At 36.2% G+C, this 20,660-nt stretch overlaps 1 protein-coding gene across 6 annotated transcripts in view; it reads left to right on the plus strand.

Annotated features, from left to right (window-relative positions):
* The window catches only part of Gpd2 (glycerol-3-phosphate dehydrogenase 2), a 194,802-nt gene that overhangs the window by 119,738 nt on the left and 54,404 nt on the right, over positions 1–20,660 (plus strand). For 3 of the 6 annotated variants that reach the window (XM_048812288.1, XM_015479192.2, XM_048812291.1), the window contains 2 exons: positions 474–595; positions 931–3,811. In XM_048812288.1, coding sequence (XP_048668245.1) covers positions 474–595; positions 931–1,051 — 243 coding nt within the window. In that variant the 3' untranslated portion in view covers positions 1,052–3,811. Of the gene's footprint in view, positions 1–473; positions 3,812–20,660 lie in introns of those variants that run through there. The other 3 variants (XM_048812290.1, XM_015479193.2, XM_048812289.1) reach the window with 2 other exon arrangements.

Raw genomic sequence — 20,660 nt, forward strand, 5'->3', positions numbered from 1 at the left:
AAATGTAAATTACTTTAAAAGTCTTTAAGGAATTTGGATTTAGGGGACTTGAAGTTGTCAAGTACAGTAACACTAAAAAAAGGATAGTTAAATACAGGTCATGCATTGTCTTTGCTCAATCCCTGAGATTTCTTTTTAAGATTTTTAAATGGAATTAAAGATCCAATATTTGAAGTTGCTTTTTTTAAAAAAAGTATGCCCAGAACACATTAAGGGACAAAAAGTACACATTAAATCTGCTTTTAAAGGGAGGCTGATTTTCTAAGTAGATGTTGTTTTTGCAGCAGTGGTGAAATACCTGCCCCTTCTCTTTTTGAAGTGTTCAAAAATTGTGCTCTTGTCTGAGCTGTAGTACTTGCTATGGCTTTTGATGGAGCACTTAGTTACCTCTGCCTGCCGAATGGTAACCATTAAAATGCTGAGAGGAATTGTCTGGCCTGCCTTCTGAATCTGTTGCGTATTTTCTCTTTAAGCTTATGAGTGCTATTCAGAAAGGAAGGGTGTCAGGAAGCCGCCTTGCTATACTAATGAAAACGGCAGAAGAGAACCTGGAGCGACGAGTTCCGATTCCGGTGGACCGTAGCTGTGGAGGATTGTGAGATCCTTGTTTTTTATTTTGTTTTGTAAATCTACAGCCTATAAACATAAGAGCAACAAATCACCATGTAACAGCCAGAGATGACTTCAACCATTATAAAACAATGGCTGTGATAGTTGCCTTTTTTAACACTGGAAAACATTCCAAAACTTCAGAATGCTGGTCTATTTGCCAACTTAATTTGCCAATATTTTATTTGCATCTGCCATTCAATCTAACTTCTAAAAAGTGTATTTTCTCATTTTCAATGCACATTGATTAATGTTTTGCACTCATTTTGTGATCTGTTAGGCATAACACTCTCCTTTTCTGTTTATTAATTTATTTTACAGCAGTTCTAGAGGTAGAAATGGAAAAGAGAAGCTGGAAAAAATTTGTGACACACACAAAGCTGTGGACCTTAAGCTTGTGGATAGCATTTTTGTTCTTAAAAAGAGTGACCTGTTCAAATGATGGTATTTATGGAGACTTCTCAACTCCTCCTCCTCCAATCTGACTACCTTTCTCTTCCAAACAATGCTACACAATATTATATCTCAAGCACAATTGGCAAAACTGGAGAGGGAAAAAAAAGTTTAGATCTGGTTAAGAGAAACTATGAAAGGTGCTGGAATTGCAGGTGTAAGATAAGGATAGCATTGACATTTGCTGGGAGTTATAGTGATAGTTTCATCTCAGCAGTTCATTTTTTCTACCTAGTCACTGCTGGTTTTCTCTATTATTGGTGCCAGGAAGATCCTTGTTTTTTGTTTTGTTTTGTTTTGTTTTAACTTTAAAACCAGCATGTAAGTGGCAAATTGTATGTAATGGTATGGGACCAAATCTCTCCAATCTTTATCGTAGTAATACATTTAATGGTTAAAGATGTTTCTTTATAAATTCATATAGAACACTAGTTTCAATCCCCAAATCCTAAATTTTGAAATAGGGGATATTGTCAAACCTGGACTTTTTTTCTAATGGGTATCTGCAATCCATAGTAAGAGGATAAATAATCATTAGTTAATATAATTATATGTAAAATAAGGCAATACACTTCAGTATCCAAGGTCAATCTTGTTTAAAATCCTTATGTTTCTGCACTCAATGAAAAAATTATCAGTTTACCAAAAATGATAAAAACAAAATGAAAACCATACCAAATGCACACATATACACAGCAAAAACAAAAATCAGTGTGCAATGAATATAACAAATAATGCACTAAATGAAAAATGCCAGTTTGGATGCTTTTGCTATAGTTTTGTTGGCATTTTTAACTAGTCATCAGTATTAATTGAGCTTCCTCTTTTGATTTTTGATACTACCTACTTTTTTTTTTTTTTTTTTAAGATCAGGTTTTGAGTGTAATAGGAAATGTATTTCCTATTATTTCACCACAGGCTGTCATTGCCTGGACTTGAGGTCCTAGTTTCTTGAACTGGTACATAAAACACTTTTGTGTTATTATTTCCATTTATGTCAACATTATAGAATATCTCTATGCATCATTCATGTGGGTTATGAGCCTGTATATCATAATATGAACTGGGAGGTTCACTCACCTGAGCCTCCACCCACACCCTCTGAAACGAACATCAGTTGCAGGGAGAGACAGCATCTTCACTCATTTTATTTTAACATGAAGTTTAGATCTTAACCACTTCCTAAAGGAAAACCTAAAACAGAGTGAGTGATGCTCCCAGGTGTCACTGTGAATTTTATTTTCTTTCAAAGTGTGAATTCTTTACACTGGATTTTTTTCTCTTTTAATAAATGGAAGCTTATGGTTTTGCAACTGGAATGTTTTTTTATCGACACAATAAATTTCACTGTTTAGAACCCAGTGTTACTAAATAGGTATAAAAGCTGTCCTTTATCACTCCAGATGATATATCACAATATTGTACATTTGTTCTTTCTCTCTTTCTCTCTCTTTTTCTAGTTAGATCAAGATAACGATGACTTGTATCCTCCCTGATTCTGTTACAGTAGGGACAGGCTTAGAATGACTGGCTCTGGCAGATCTGTTTGTTAAACAGGCCTCGTTTGTGCACGCTTTGCTGTGAATGAAGTTCCTTTAAGGACAAAGAAAAGTGTACTTTTCTTCACTTGAACATATCTGCTTTTGCTTAAAATCTGCTAATTCTAAAAAGCATTCGCTCCTTCACCAATCCCACAGACTCGTTTTGGAAATGAACTGATTTAAAGCCATTACTGTGGATAGAACACCCCAGCATTTTTGTGTAAATTTTTCATTAAACCTGTATAGTCATTTTACCTGATATAAAAAAAAAAAGGATAAAGAAATAGGGGATTAAACCCCTTTAAAACTTATACCAAGCACAAAATAATTTTTTTCTTCTCGCCTAAACATGATACTAGTTGGTTCTGTTGGAGTGTTGGGCTGTGTATGCAGGGATTGCCTTTTATGGTCAAGTGATTTATTACTAGAGTCTTTCAGGGGGGATTGAGGTGAAGGAACCCCCGTCTGTGCTGGAGAGTTGAAGTTCCTTTAAATGGCCCCCACCTCTGTCATCACAGTAGTAATAATGTTGGATGATTAGTTAAGCCAAGGTTGTCTCCCTCAGATCCATCCTGCTGCTGTTTTCTTGCTTTCAATCAATTTATACTGACTGTAACTTTAGGATTTCTACTATTAAATGCATGCTTCCTATTGTGCCTTAGTTTCTGGCATTTTTTGTTTGTTTGTTTATTTGCTTCAAAATATGTAGCTTCCTGTTTTGTACAACAATTTCATTCTTTTACTAAAAATACTGTAAGGATCATTGGGGATTTTATTTTTATTTTATGCATTTGTAAAAATTTTTGGCATATGAATGTAATCATATTGAAGTCAGTGATGCTATAACTTGCACTGTGTTGCATTATGTTTGCTTTTTGTAGGAAATAAAAAAGCCCTACTGTGTTTTCAATGAATATCAAATATAAGCCCAGTAGTGGAGTAGATATGCACACTGCATGTTTGTGTATGTGGCACTTTTATGTATTGTGTTGGGTTATTGTTCTAGATTGGACTGTTAAATACTATGTTTGAGGCTGGGTTGTCATTTTTATAACTGTCTTGGTGTTTTATCACCATTATTTATTACTTTTGATATACAGAATGAGCTGCATGCATTTATAGAGCAATAAGAGGATGTATTTAATGTGCCTTGTTTTTAACTGAATAAGAACTGAAAGCATGAATCAATAAAACTGATTAAAATGGTCCATTTGCTGGCATTTTGATGTTACTTGTAGTCAGACAAATAACTTTGATTACTGTTGAAGTTTAAAAGAAAGTTTGAAAATATATTCAGAAACTATATTTTCAATGACACATATTCATTCCTTTAACTTGGGATTTTTATAATTTTATCTCCAAAAGTGAAATATCTGCAGAGACGGATGTGAATTTATGAGACACCAGAATTATTTGTATTAATTTGTTACTGCAGCCTTTAGGGCATGACTTTTGTATTGGTGCAATCTTATTCCAAAATTACATTCATCCTATTACAACTCAGTTGGATTCCTTTTTTTTTTTTTTTGGTCTACTAAAGCCTTTCTGCCTATGTGTTCCCAGGCACACTGATGAATTTTATCATAACTAAAATCAATAGAAATGAATGGGAAAGATTACATAATCCATTTTGATCATCTTACATGTCAAGTTAGTGCAGGGTTGCCAAGTGTTGATAAATGCTCTGATAGAAAAAAATGCTATATATTTTCATTGTCAGTAAATCAGTAAGGCTGTTATCAGTTTTAACACAGGGCAAATTTTATAATGCACATGTTATTTTGTAGGTTTTAATTTACATGTGTACATGGAGTACATTCTCAATTTGTGGTTTAGATGTGCTGCCTCCCAGGTCTGCATGCTCAAAGGCATCCGTGAGCTTCTGAAGGTTCTTTGAAATTGTATAGAATACCCCAAAGCAGTGGCTCCCAGACAGACTTGGAACAATGAACTGTTTGTTCAGTGCCTGGAAAAAAAAATACATAGCAGTTCAAGGCATTTTTTATTGATCCAGCTTATCAAATTTGATAGCACTTTAAAAATTTTCAAACTATTGCCCCCAGTTTTCAAAATGTATAAAATTGATGGTTTTAAAAAAGGGAAATATGATACTAGCATCAATATTTTGCAATTTTTGTCAGCAGTGCATTGTCACTGTCAGATTTTACCTGATGGCATTTGACTTATGAAGGGAAGAAACAACAGAAGTTTTAAATTGATCTGGCACCCTGGTAATGAGAGAATTCCTGTTTAGGAGGCAGAAATGATGAGCCTTTTGTTCCCATACTTTGTATTTTAGGTCTCTAATTAGCTACCTAACTTGTGAAAATACAGGCAGAGAACATGATGTATGTGAACCTTGATGATACCCAGACAGTCCTGCAGGTCTTGTGCTAAGAAGGCTGCGGGCCTTTTGCAAAAATCAATAGATATCTTTATATTTTGCTTGATACCTGGTCCAGAATAATAAGATTCACGTGATCTAAGCAAAATACTGCTTTAGCAGAATTATCAGTACCATCTTTTTTATTCTACATTTGACGTGGAATTTAATTGTTTAGCATACCCTACTGAAGAAATTCACATTGGAGTTCTTGAATTTAGGGAGGTTAGGGATGGATGTATTCTATAGGCTTAGGTAATATATCATGTTCTGTGAAAGAGATAGGAGGATTGGATTGCATAGAATTTGCCTTGGATATTAGAGCATGGCATGTGGTACTGCTGGTTACATGAGCTTGTGAGCCATTCATGTCTACTGTGTTGTGTCTTAAGCAGAGCATCCCTGTGCTCATTTTCTAGGTACAGTGGCTCCTATAGAACCAGGCTCACTTTTCTTCTTCATTGGTTGCTAGTAGCTTTCTTCCACTGTGTCAAGGAGTTGGGAGGTTTAAAAAGATCTATAAATATATATTTAAAATACTTTTTTCTTTTGACCATGTTTCCTAAATAATCTTACTTAATCTTCAATTGCAGAGTGATTTTTTTATACTCATAGAATTTTAAGCAAGGGCTTTCCTCTGTCCAAACTCCTTCCTTTCTAAAGACATTTAAATAGTTTCTGCTTCTTCCCTTTTATGTGTTACTAGTTAGGTTTTCTCACCATTGCTTCAATATCATTTTTTTTGTTTTTCATCTCCATCATTAATTGATTTACAATTCATTTTTATGCATACAGAGTTTTTCCTATCCAAGTTAAGGAGCTGTAAATCTTAGATCCATTGAAATGACAGTGAGAAATATTTCATTTTATGCCATAAATCATTTGCCATCCTTATTGTAGAAAAATGGCAAAATTATGGTGTAGTATGTTTTCATAAATTACCCTGCACACCCCCCCCCAACCAGCTTCAGTTCATTTCATTATCTGTTTGGAAAGACCATAAGAGTCAGAATCCAGACACTTGTGGTAAACAATTCTGATTTTACAGCAGGCTAATCAAAATTTCATAACGTTACAAATTAATCCTCTGGTACTGTGAGGAATTTAATTCGTTTACAAAATATATCATCTATTTTATAAGTCAAAAATAGCTTGATTTTAAAGTACATCCCATGATTGCTAGTATAGCAACAGGGGAAGAGTATCGAATTCTTTAAATAATGTATATAATTTTCATTGGGTTTCATATGTCAAAGTAGTCATTTATGTCCTGAAAGGTTTGGGCTTTGCACTATGTTGTTTGAACACTATAAAAAAAATCATGGCTGCTTTCAAAAGGGACAGATCATAGGTTTGCGTTCACATATGACCTGGAATGAAAGAACTTATACAGGGACCACTTCCCTTCTTCAACCTCTATAAGGAATATTCTTAAAAGTGAAAAACTGAAAATATTTCACAAAATATCTTTAAAATGCACTGAATGAAATCAGCTACTATGTTATACTGTTACTAGATTTGGCTCTTGTCTTACATCTGTTTTGTTGTGAGATCTTTTAAGGAATCATGGTCAGTTATTTATATAATTGAAAAAGTCAAGTTTATCCTGATAAATATATTCGTCATAGTGAACTGCTAAACTGTTTTCAAAATGGGCCATTTTTTAAATGGAGCTTATCCAGCTTGATCCATGCTTTAAGCAGCACTGAACCATTAAATAAAAACCTGGGACAAAATGCCTTTGAAAAGGGTTAATTAGCTTTAATATTGATTTATTTCATATAGGACGGTAATAGACTAGAACATTTATTTCTGTTTTGGATCATTAAAAACTGGCTCTAGTTCTTGAACAATTTGTTTCTAATAATTAAAAATTAGACCAATTAGAGTAGTTTTAGTATAACCTTACTATACATGATGCACTTTTTATAGAAACAAAAGCTTGATTACTATTTTATATCTTATTAGAATCCCATCAAAAACACCATCTCAAAAAACAAAACAAAACAAAACAAAACACCATCTCCAAAATACTCACGAGGTCATTAAGCTCAGGTCAGGAGCATTTCTATTTCAACCCTAAAGGGAAGGTGAGATGTGGAGGGTGTTAGTGTATAGAAAGAAAACTCCCTAAAGCTAAATTGGTATGTACCGATCCTGGGGTCATTTTTCTCTAAGAAAGGTCTGTTTCTGTCTTCTCCCTTAGTTACCTTCTCCATTCATCGGCTTAATATTTGAAAAATATGACTGAATTGAAAAAGTTTACCTCAGCAAAGGTGCTTGTCTATCTGCAGGGGAGACCTCCCTTGCTGTGTTTAGTTTTTGTTCTTATGCTGCCCTCTAATGGATACCAAATTATTTCATTAGACCCAGAACAAAAGTAAATTTTCAGCTTCACGGGGTTCCTGCATCAGCCCATCACTCTGGGAAATTGTGATCTGACCACATTTCCCTTTGCACAAGTGCTGGTTTAGGAGACATCTGTACCATTCATGTAGTCACCCTGGCCAAAGTTTCATTCCTGTTCTGAGCAGTAGAGGGACAGCAATGCTAATTTGTGCTCTGTCGAACTTTCTTTCTTTCTTTTTTTTTTTTTTCTTTTCTTTTCCAACTAGCAATAGGAAAGAATTGATGTTCTGGGGGACTTAAAAATGAAGAGTAAAAACAGTGTAAGTGCTGTATTAAGATGATATGCTGTTATGTTTTATCAGCCACTGGCACCTAGTTCAAAAGACAAAAAAATTAGCAGCAGTGGTTTGGGAATAGGCCTGTGCACGAGGTGGATATCAAATCCATACATGAAGAATATCAGCACTTTTCACATGCTGCTTTCTGACACCCATTGCTAGAGCTGAAAACTATCTCTATTGTCCAGTTTGATTGCTTGAATCAAACTGATTTACAGCAAATCCATCTGAGCTTTGATAAATCTATTACAGTTTCATTTCACTGATTTCATTAACGTGAATAAAACCAGCCATGCTTTCTGCATAACTGCCTTTTAATGGCTTGGCCCTGTCACCTGCCTGAATATTAATCCCCCTGACTTATTGCTCCACAGAGGGAATGAGTAATGGGTATTTGAATGTGATCAGCACAGTACAATGCAATTAAGGAAGCAGTACTGTTCTGTGCCTTTAATCCTGAACTAATTTGAATTGCAGTTTGATAGCACAGTGAATCCTGCATAATTATGTAGGGTGCATATTAAACTCTGTGACAAACCGGAGAAGCTTTTAACCATCACAGCTATGGTAGACAAGTGAAGGCTAGAGTCAGAGAGCCCACTATTGGACTGAGAGCTCAATTAATAGAAACCTTCAGCAGGGAAGGCTTGGGCATGCAACATATCTTGGAACAAAAATACAAAGCCTTGATTTGTTTCAAATAGATTTTAATTTACAAGCACTGGGGCTTTTCAGAGTTCCTTTCGAGTTTGCAAGGTAGCGAGGAAAAAAACTGTCCTTTAACAAAACTTTGTATTCTTTCGGTTCCATCAGCAGTTAGAAAACCAGAAGCTGTTGCAATTCACAGCTTCTTAGCTTCTTCGCTATCCAGTTGTTTGGTCCTCTACAGTTCTGCAAACAGTGCATTGAGACCAATAGAATAGGTCAGTTAGGAAAATGCACATCTGCATGCGCACATGCATACACACACACACACACACACACACAAACCCTCATGCACACAAAAATACAACTGTCTAGAATGTGCTCATTTATAATATCCTCTTTCCTCAGAAGTTTGAAAGTCATTTCATCAGGAGTCAGGCTTCCCTGAAGTGTATGTTATACAATAGTAGACTACTGATGCTATAAAGATGTTTATGTTACTCTATATGAATCCTAAGGATAATAAAACAAATATTATGTAAACTTTGGATCTTTTGTGAATATATTGGCAACTGATTAGCATGATTGCTCAGGAATATTTTCTTCCAGTTTTAAAAAATCCAAAATATATCAACTTCAAGCTTTTGTGAAAAATAAAGGGTCAGAAATAAAGACAGTATGGTCTTTATTTGTACCCTCATACTATAGTCTTTTTCACAACCGTTAGTTTCACAGCTGAGTAGAAATAAGAAAATGAGATGTATTAACTTATATCTCGGGCTGGTCCTGCAGTGGGAAATAACCATAAAAGGTCAGAAATGACTAATTTGCTGCTGTTAGGGCATTTAAGGTAAACAATCAATATCATATTTTTAATGCACATTATTATCCAAATAAAAATGACATTTTGATTCTATTTAACTATTTTTATATAACACTCTAATGTCACTTTGCCATAGTAGTCCTGATTCTTAAATGCTTTGTGGATGGAGTAGAAGATAATAAATAAGGAGATGGCTTTTACTTAAATAGTAGGAGACAGCACAATTACATTCTAGAGGAAATGTGTAGTAGGAAAACCTCATAACTTTTTACTATAATCTATTCAGTACTTAAACTTGGGTATTTCTTTTTGTGTCACCTATTGATTTATTAATAATGCAGGTGACACTGCAGCTTTAGGAAATTTGGATACAGAGAAACTATGTTTGAGGAAAATACCTAGCACTATGTATTTATTTATTTTTTTGTAGAAAGGTATTTGTTGCTATTCAATGGGGGACTCAGTTTTAATCCAACAAATTGTTATTCAAAATACACTAAATGCAAAATGCATCAACCAAAATGGAGTTGGGGGAGGGATTGACTTCCCTAAGGGTGTACAGTAATATTAGCAGGATTACAGACCTTTAATTTTTTTCAATCTAATTGAATCCAATAGAATTACTGTAGGTTCTTAAGAGTCACCATATCCTGCTGGGCCACTCTAATCTAAATATTGCTAGTTAACCTTGTTTTTCAAAAATACTTTGGAAAAAGCTAAATGGAACCTCTTTTCATAATCAGTTTACATTATGTTGCACACTAACTGTTGATTACATTTTCCAGAGATGGATTATTTCCCTTATGCTACCTGAAATGATTTTTTTTCTGACAATAGTGCTAGACACTGGCTTAAATAAAATAATTTTGTTTTTAAAGGCTCAAAAAACATTTAAATCATAGGTGCAAAGAGATGAGTATAAAGAAACTACAAAAAAGTATCGTAGAATTACTAATTTTTTAAATATTAAATTTTTTTTAGTTGTAGTGGTCAATACCTTCATTTTATTTATTTGTTTTTATGTGGTTCTGAGGATTGAACCCAGGGCCTCACAGGTGCTAGGCAAGCACTCTACAGCTGGCTATTACTATTAAAACACCTTCTAGTGGATTGTATTTTTAAAATCAAAGTAATTGAATATATAACACTCCAGAGAAATAAAATATTTGAAAGATTGAGTAAAATGCAGCTTACATTCTGTAATGGTTAATCATGGAAATGAATAAAGAAAATACAAATTGTTGGACATCATGCTTTTAAGAGTATAGCATCAGCTTTATGAAATCTCAATAGGTTATTTTTGCAGGTAGAAATATTTCTCTAATTTTGTGTTTATTTTACAAAAACTTGTGAGGTTTTCACTTTATTTCATCCATTGTGTTAAAAATATAATGACATTAAGAGCCTATTATTGCTGTCGGGCATATCAAAAAACGTCATAGCAATCTTTGTTCACAGATCTATTTGGAGTTTTTGAAGGGTATTAAACTAAGGCTTCTCTGTAGTATGACAAGCATTGTTGTATTAATCTACGAACTATAAAAATAATAATAATAAAATCTCCTACTTTACCTGTTACCTCCACCTTCCCCTAGCCCTGTGATTATTATTGTTGTTGGTTTTTCTTCCTAAAACAATTCTAGGCAGCAAGAGAAGTATGTTGCTTGGGCTAAGGCTGGGCTGTTAGCTAAATTAAGCCATTGTGACTCAAAATCCTCCTTTAATAAGGTTCATGCTGTCTACAACTTCATCATTTTCTGCTGAATGATAATTACTTTATTCAATCATGTTCAAGGTTTTAGTGAAAGCTAGCATTGATTGATTAACTTCAATTACCATGCTTACATTTGCATAGATAAAAACTGCTTTTCAATTTGTGAGTGGCACGCCAGTGGAAACCCTGTGCTGATATTTGCATTTCAATGTGAACAGTGAAGAATAAAGGTGGAAGAGAGGTCTGATCAGTGCTAAGCCCTTTCTGCTTCAGTGCTTAAGCATTTTTCCATAAACACTCTTGTTATGATGTTAGTTTGTTCAAACCACTCTGAGGTAACTGATGGAGGCTCCTGTTTACAAGCTTTCCTGACAATTGAACAGTATGGATTAGGGGGAAAGGACTCCCGCAGTAGCTTGCAGGCTGGCCACCAAGTTAAAGAAGAGTGAAATTTCCTCCTGTAGCCTGTCACAGCAACTCCCAAATGCCAACAGTGCTTTGCAGATCTACCTCATCTGCAAATGATTGACCCAAACCCGCTCTGACTTGACAATCGCTAGTGCTTTTTCCCTTGAGCAATCTGCTGGGTGTAGGAACCAAATGGTAAGCATTCATCAGTCCAATTTTTTGTTCCATCCCCAGGGAAGGTCCGAAGAATTATGAATAAGTCATTTTATTTTTATGAAATAATCCTCATATCAAATGTTTACTTATACTAGATTATCACCTGAGTAGTTTAAATAAGCTGAATTTTAGCATGTGTAGGAGAGCCTGTTTTTCTGGGCCATTGGTGGTTCAGAAATTCAGAGACTTGGTGTAGGATTCTTTGCTTTTTCTGTATATCCAAAACTAATTAGGGTTACAATTTTCTTAAATCAATCATGGAAAGTTCAATCTTTATAGAAATCACAAAAACTACTAACCAGAGAATTATTTTTCAAATTTGAACCTTTTTTCTTCTACCAAGATAGGCAACTAAGAGGACATATAAAGCTCAGTAACTTTTTTTAGGGGTTAATATTTTGATTCTAAACACCATTAGCACCTAGTGGCACTCAATAAGTCTTTTGTTTGTAATAACTTTGAAAGCTAAAATTCCTACACCTTCCAAGATGTTTCTACTTTAAGACTAGATAGGGTTCTCTAAAACAAGCTCAATGATTAGATCTTTAGAAAAAGTAAACAAAGCTATTGAAAATACACCATCAGATTCAACTGCAGACTTTGCATGGACCCCCCTCCCCAAATTCTATTCAGTGTGAATTCTAAGCTGCATAGGGAATTACTTATATGATTTAAAATCTATATTTTAAAGCATATATTGTTTCTGAGTATTCAAATAATTTGAAGACCAAATTGAATATGGTTTTACAACAGTTTCCTCTTTTCCAAATAAAAAAATCCCCTGAGAGCTTCATGTAATTTTTAAAGACAATATTTAAAGATGAAAAGAAATATCTTTTTCCAAATCTTGGTACCTTTTGTTCTGATCAGAAGCTGTGTGATAATTATTCTTCAACTAAATTTGGATATGCATTATAGTGCTTCACTTAATCTCCTTTCTCAAGTTCAAAGTTCTGTAAAGGGTAAAGCATATTGCACACTTGTAGATTGATTCTGTCCATTCAATAGGGGCTCCTTGACTCAACATAAAGTTTAACACAGGACAGATGGACAACTGTACATTTCCAGTGTGGAACCCAGTATCATTACCATTAATGTTGGATACTTTATAATATCAAAGGTATACTAACTCCTGACAAATCTATAAATATTTTTTATTAACCTTAAAAATGTTAAATGGATTCACAGAGAAGCCAAGGTTTAGTGGGCCAGTCAAATTGATGATAGATATATCTATACATTTTTTAAATAAAATTTTCTTATTAAAGTTCCTTAGAATTCAAAGAGATCCAAGTAAATATTAGCAAAGTGGTATTTGGTCTGTTGTGTGTTATAGACAAAGAATTTTGTATTTAAACAAAATTTTGTATTGCTTTGTTCTGTTTCTTAGAAAACAGAAGAGTAGAAATGACAATCATTATGATTTGGATATAAGTGTTCTTCAAAGACTAATGTGTTGAAGGCTTAGTCTCCAATGCAGCAATGTTCAAAGGTGAGGCTTTTGAGAAATGACTAGATCGTGAGGATGCTGACTTCATCAGTGGATTTTTTAAACAGCTTTTTCTCCCTTGCGACTAAGGGACCCGTCCAGAACAATTGTAAAGGAGGAAAAGTTTATTTGAGGGCTTATGGTTTCAGAGGTCTCAATCCATAGATAGCAGGCTCCATTCCGTGGGGTTCAAGGTGAGACAGAACATCATGGCAAAATAGTGTGGTAGAGGGAAGCAGCTCACATGATGATCAGAAAGCAGAGAGAGTTCTACTTGCCAGATACAACTATGTACCCCAAAGCCATGCTCCAATGCCACACCTCACCTGCCCCAAGTCACCACTCAATTAATCCCATCATGTAATTAATTCACTGAGTGGTTTAAGGCTCTTACAACCCAATCATTTCCCCTCTGAACCTTCTTGCATTGTCTCACACTTGAGCTTTTGGGGGACATATCATATGCAAACCATAATATTCTTCTGGCCCCCAAAAGCTCACACATCTGACAATGCAAAATACATTTAGTCCATTCCCAAGAGTCCCAGTAGTCTCAGCAGTTCTGAGATTGCTCAAAGTTCAAATCCAATGTCCTCTACAGGGCTCAAGACAATCTTGCACTGTAAGCTCCTGTAAAATTAAAAGCAATTTACAAGTATCCAATATATAATGGTACAGAGTAAATATTTCTATTCAGAAAATTAGGGGCAAAGAAAGAAGGGATAGGATTAAAGCCAGACTGACATCCAGCTAGGCAAAACAAGTCCTGTAGCTCCATGTCTAGCATCTGAAGCACATGGCATCATGATGTTCTCTCCAAAGGGATTGTGTAGCTCTGCTTCCTTGGCCTTGGATGCAGCCCAAGTGTACATGCTGTTGGCTTGTCTCTGCTCGATTCCTGCAGCTTTCCGAGGACGATGTACTACATTGCTGGCATTTCTTAATCTTGAGGGTCTTCACTGCAGTTTAGGATTCCTCATCATATCTCCACTCTTTGCCTTCTCTGGGGGTGATGGCAGGGACTTCAACCCTGCTGCACCTTGCCTGACTTCCAAGGCTTTCCTTTGGAATCTTAATGGAAGTTTCCCTATCCTCCTAACTCCAGCATCCTGCATTCTTGAAGAACCAGCACCATGTAGTTGACACCAAGGTCTGCCACCATCTTGTGCAGTAGCCAAGCCTACAGGGACCCTGGCTGTATCAGTCTCCAAGTGGCTGGGTGACTGAGCACACTGAAAAAGACTGCTTAAGCTCTGTTGTGCAAGAAGGGTACCCCATTGGTCTCTTCACAAAAGAATTTTTAACTTTTACTTCCTTGAATCTGAGATGGGTGTGGACTTGCCAATTCCTGAGATGACCTCAAGCCATCTTTAGTGTAATATCTTTAACAAGGGCAACTTCCAGCCCCAGTTTTACTCTCACCTTTCAAGTCCAAGGTTTTCAAATCTTTCTGCTCCTGATTAACACAATAGATTTGGTTAAAAGCCACCAGCAGTAACCATGCCACCACCTGAATGCTAAACTGCCTAGATGTTTCTTCCACCAAATTAAGAAGTCCATCACTTTTAAAGTCAACTTCACAGAAAATCCGAGGACACACCTTCTCAGCCAGAACATAATAGGAGTGGCCTCTAGTCTAATTACCAATAGCGTCCTCCTTTTCCTCTTGAGTTCTGTCTTCATTGTTCACAGTCCTGTTGGCACTCTGGTTTTCTGAGCTCCCACCAGAATTGGCCATTAAGCTCAGCTTACAACAATCTAAAGCATTTCCAGTTTGCACTGCTAAGAATCTCAAAATATCTGCCACCAATTCCAAAAAGCTCAAAAAGCTTCTGAACCACATGGTCAGGTTAGTTACATTAACAACCCTACTCTCAGTACAAATTTCTGTTTTAGTCAGCTCCTTTTCCTCTGTGACTAAAGAACGATTGTAAAGGAAGAAAAGTTTATTTGAGGGCTTAGGGTTTCAGAGGTCTCAATCCATAGACAATCAGTCCCATTCCTTGGGGCTCAAGATAAGGCAGGACATCACAGCAGAAGAGTGTGGCAGAGAGAAGCAGCTCACATGATGATCAGAAAGCAGAGAGATCCACTTGCCAGATACAACTATATACTCCAAAGCCATGCTCCAATACCTCACCTCCTCCAGCCATATTCCACCTGCCATCAGTTATCACTCAATTAATCTCATCAGGTGATTAATTCACTGGTTGGGTTTCAGCTCTCCCAACCCAGTCATTTCCCCTCTGGATACTATTGAATTGTCTCACACTTGAGCTTTTGGGGGATACCTCACATCCAAACTGTAACAGTGGATGAATCCATTTGATGGATTAATAATTTGAAAAAAATGACAGGAATGGGGGTAGAAACTTAAGGCAGGTAGGTGATGATTGAATGAAGTAAGACATTGGGGGTATGCACTGGGGACAGTATATTGTGCCTCTCTTTCCACATACCCCCAAACCCCTCCCCCACCGTTTCCTAGCTGTCATGAGTTGAGTAGCTTTTTTCCTCTGCAGTACCCTTCCTCCATAATGTTTTGTCTCAGGCCATAAGCAATGGAACCAGTTTACAATGATCTGAAACCATGAATCCTAATAAATCTTTCCTCCTTTAAGTCACTCATATTAGGTATTTGGGTCACAGTGATGAAAAGTTGACTAGCATAGAAAATGTGTACCAGGAAGTGGGGTTGTTGCTGTAACTCCACCTGATTTCATGGGTCAGAATCTTTTGGTAATGGTTTGCTGAACAATTTGGAAAACTTTGGAGATGCAGACTGGAGAAGTCTTTAGATTTTTGTAAGCAGAGTTTAATGGACAATTCTCAGAAGTCCAGAATGCCCATAAGAATGTAGACAGTAAACACTGTGTTCATGAGGTTTCAGAAGCAAAGTAGGACTGTAATGGGAATTGGACTACAGGCCACATAGGTTACTTGTCTGTATTCGTACGTGTCCTGAAACTTTTCATGAAACTGAATATGAAGGTGATGGATTAATGTGTTGGAGAAAATTTCAGGACAGTGTATTCAGGCAGTGGCATAAGTATTGCTGCTGACTTTTAGTCAGTTTTACAGTGAGACTCAGAAGCAAGAAGAGGAGCAGACATTTGATAAAAGGGAAATTTGACTGAAAAGCAAGGACTAAAGTGGTTGCTGAAGAGATCAGTGCCATTAAAAAAGAAAATAAGTACTTTGCACAAAGACAATAGGAAAGATGCCTTGAGGGCATCTCAGGAATCAGTAAGACCCCACCCAGGGAAGGCTCAGAGTAAAAAAAAGTGAAAACTCAATTGAAAGACTACTTTGAAAAGAAAGCTTCTATATGACCTGCCCACACAAGGCAGCCTAGGAAGTTATTTCCCCAGGAACAGTTTTGTGTCTGTGCTCAGCCATCCAGACACTCAGAGAAATCTTGAGCTGTGGTTCACAGGGGCCCAGCTACTTCTGCTGGCAGCACACCTTGGCCTCATCTACTTGAGGCTGGTTTGGCAGGCATGAAGAGTGCAAGAAATTTGGAGTCGTGGATGCTGTCACTTATATTTTGTAAGAAGGCCTGCGAGGCAAAGCCATGTGTCAGGTTCAGAATTCCTGCAATGGGCAGTACATGAAGCTGTGAGAGTGAAGCCAAAGTTGCAATGGAGCCCTCAGGAGGTTAGAGATGTCAGAAACATGGAAGTCTAAGAATAGCCAACGGCAGTGAATAAAGTCAGCCCAAGAGAGAGGCCATGTGGACTGCAACTGGCAAATCCGCGGGGTGGGACTACTCCAATCCTTTGGGGCGCACATCCTGCCACCATATGCCCCAGATGCTGGATATGGAACTACAGAATATATTTTCCCTGCTGGTTTCCATCTTGCTTTGGTCCCTTCCCTTCTTTGTATACCCCATTCATCTTTTTTGGAATAGGAATGTTTACTCGGTGACATTTTAAGTATGTAAGTTGCCTTTTTGGCTTTTATAGTTTCATGGGAGTTTGCCTTAAGTCTCATAGGACATCTATGTCTTGGACTTTGGAGAAATGCTGGAACTGGTAAGATTTCGGATACTCTTAGAGATGGACTAAATATATTTTGTGTTAGGAGACGGACATAAGTGTTTTGGGGATAGGTCCAGAATCTTATGTTTTGGATACAAAATATTCCCCCAAAGACTCAGTGTTGAAGGCTGGGTCTTCAATGCAGCAATGTTCAAAGGTGAGGCTTTTGAAATGACTACATCAGGAGGTCTCTGGCCACATCAGTGAATTAATCCATTATTAACTTTATGGGCTACTGGGAGGTGGTGGAAACTGTAGGCATGTGGGTCACAATTGCAGAGAGTAAGTCATCTGGAGCATGCCCTTAAGAACTATATCTTGTCCCTGGCCCCTCCCCACCCCCTTTCTGCTTCCAGCTGCCATGAGCTGCACAGCTTTCTTCTGCAATGCCCTTTTTCCGTGATGTCCTGCCTTATCTTAGGCTGAAAGCAAGGAAACCATCTGACCGTGAATCAAAACCTTTTGAAACTGTGAGTCATAATAAATCTTTCCTCCTTTAAATTGTTCGTATCAGGTATTTTGGTCACAATGGTGAAAAGCTGACTAATACATTGATAGAAAGGGGAAAAAAACCCAGTATATTTCACTAAAGAAAAAGAAGTTATGCTAAGAAAACAAATTGAAGACAAATCTAAGATTCTTAAATATAATGGTAAAGATGTTCCATCAATTTAAACAGTTTGGTCTGAAATATGCACCAAAATGTATAGAACTTTCTTTGTAGTTAGTTTTATAACTGGCATGTGAAAGAATGTTATTTTGAAAAGTTAATTTTAGTTGGGTTGGATAATTAAGTGAAGAAAAATGAAGCAGCTTTGGAAGTCAGTGAATTGTGTTGTCAAATCAGCACACAACATATTCGGGCATAATAGTAGGCAAAAAGACCACTCCTAAGTGAATTTAAATGGGTAAAATAAACCAATAATAATAATTTTTTAAAGCTTAAAACTCCATCTTAGCAGATGGGAGTGAGAGACTCGCAGATATAGTTGTCAAATGTTTGTGGGTTAAACAAATGTGAATTTTGTGTTGTGAAAATGAATTGAGGAAATAGTGCTAAAAACAATGAGTAAATAATGTAGGATTGATTATGTTATTTTCATTCTGAAGACAATGTTCAGTAATTTGCTTCATGGGGAACTAACCATTTGCCATTTTCCATAAATCTGTGGTCTCTTAGCATTTGAAAAGCATGAGATTTTAATTAAGTGTACCTTAGTGTTATTCAAAGGGAGCAGATGTGCATCCTTCTGTCTGTCTATCTGTGTGATCTCCTTTACCTCTTCAACCCCAGTCTTTTGTCAGTGCAGGGGAGGGAAGCACTCAAAATCTTTCCACAAAATGTCCATAGTGAGGCATGGAGCCATGTGGTATCAAGATGACCCATGACACATTCTAGAGCTATCCAAAGTTTTCAGTAGTGAGAGTCAGAGGCAAGAATTTCAATGTGCTTGTGCACCCATTGTCTGAATTTTGTCAGCAGTTTCTGGAAATTTGGGAATGGGATTCACTGAATTCTTTCTCATTCTTTCTCTTTAATTGCTGAGGCCCATGTTTTCTTCATTCTACGTCCATCTCCTTATTTTCTCTTTGTTTCTTTATTTTTCATTAGTATCTTTCTGTTCCCACAGTTGTTTCTCTTATCTGAAGTGTATTGGTTCAGAACATTTTTTTTTTCTGTAGTGTTATAAGTTAAAAAAAAAAAAGTCATTCAAAGCTGGGTATTCCCAGTCTTTCAAATATTTTAATTTTATTTGATTAGAGACAGATACTACAGTTAGAGACAAATATCTTAAAGATCCTAGAGAAACTTCTCAGTAATGAACTGATTTAAGCGTAAAAAAAATCTGGGTGATACCTTAGGAATGATGTCATAAACTATTTAATATATGGGTGAATTAAGTGATCACTGTTAATTGATATCATCCTAGAAATGTGCCTGCACTCAAAGTCCGATTACGTGAAAATAGGATAAAAATACTTAGCGTGTACACTTACCAAATATTAACAAAATAAACAAAAACACGAAGAAGTGAAATACCTACATGAACCTTCAGAAATGCTTGAAACTGGTTTTAGTTCTCCGGGGTGACAAAAAATAAAAACAATATGATTACTTAAACTGAAGTCAGCAGAGACAAGCAGTGTCTGATTTAGTTAGGGCTCAGGGGAACTGTTCATGGCCACCTTCACTTCCCATCCTTCAGTGCTATTGCTTGATTTGTCTTCCTCCAGGACAGACCTAACTTTAAGGGGAAGTAAGGTCTGATGGATATCCAAAGCAATTGTAGGAAAATAGGATTAAAATGGTTAGGACTATGGAGGCTTGCTTCCTCCAAAATTATGCACAGTCAGGCATTCAGTGGAAAAACTGAGAGCTGGAGGTTGGTTTCCTATTTCTTATCGTCTTTCTGTGCCCTCCACCGCAGCAACCTCCTTATCTATAAACTTGTGAGAATGATCAAAAGTTAAAATTGGAGTTATCTGGTTGTTCTTGATAACTCTGTTTTGTCATCTAGTCAATTTTTTTTAAATCCTTGGTTTCTTCATCTGTAGTATGACAAGGTCATTTTTTTTTTTAATCTCTTGCTTCTCTGCGGCACTTCTGATTATCAGATATTTTAAAGAAAATTTACTCTGGTATTTTAGTAATTTTGCTATAAAGAAAACAGATTTTGGTTCACTTACCCAGCATTAAACTAATTATTTTCCTCTTATCCTTGGAAAAATAAAAGCTTTTAAGAGAGAAATCCAAAAAACCACAGGATAGTCAAATGAAGGAATTTTCATGGCAGTGCCAGAAAAAAAATTCCTCCTTCTGTCCATATACCAGATCATCTTTTAAAAATGACATTCAAATGACAATCACATGGCACTGTCTTTGCTGGAGCTGCTATGCACGATGGTGCTAAACTCTGTATTATAATATATGGTACAGATGGCACCTACAGTGCATTTATGTAGAGATTTTGCCCACCCCTCAGAAAAGATATATTTACTTACAATGACTCAAAACAGATGGACAGACAAATCTGTCTTCGATATTTAATACTAATATATTAATGTACAAATGACTTATAACAATAGGTTTGTTTTCTAGAGCCTAATGCAATGGTTGCCATAAGAACACAAATTATGTGTACATTTTAATGCATCTATGCTTCATAATTATGCATGGTTGTGTGCTGTTATAATTGACATAAAATATAAAACAGGTCAAAGAGCAGCTATTAAAACTATTTTTCATTTTGCTTCTTGACAGCCGGCAACATTGGTGCCTGGTACATTTAATAGGGCCATACATGGAATGCACAGATAGTTATAGAATTGCATCCGTATTAAAGGGCTTCGGAGTTTGTAACCTAATTATTTTAAACATTTTTTAAGGCTGATGATTTTATTTGGAAGGTTCCTATTTTGAGATGAAATAAATGAAGTACTTTAAAATAGAGATGAACGAGAAAGGGAATCGTGTGCGTGCGTGTGCATGTGTGTGTGTGTGTGTGTCAATGACACACAGAACAGAAAGAACAAGAGAGAGAAATTTATTGGAAAATAATGTGTGATTAAATATTTCCTTCTGCCTAGGTAAAATGAAGAAGCTAGTCTCCGCCAATCTTATGTGCTGGCAACCAAATTTCTGCTCTGT

The sequence above is a fragment of the Marmota marmota genome, unplaced genomic scaffold (assembly GCF_001458135.2).
Source record: "Marmota marmota marmota unplaced genomic scaffold, marMar, whole genome shotgun sequence".
NCBI lineage: Eukaryota > Metazoa > Chordata > Mammalia > Rodentia > Sciuridae > Marmota > Marmota marmota.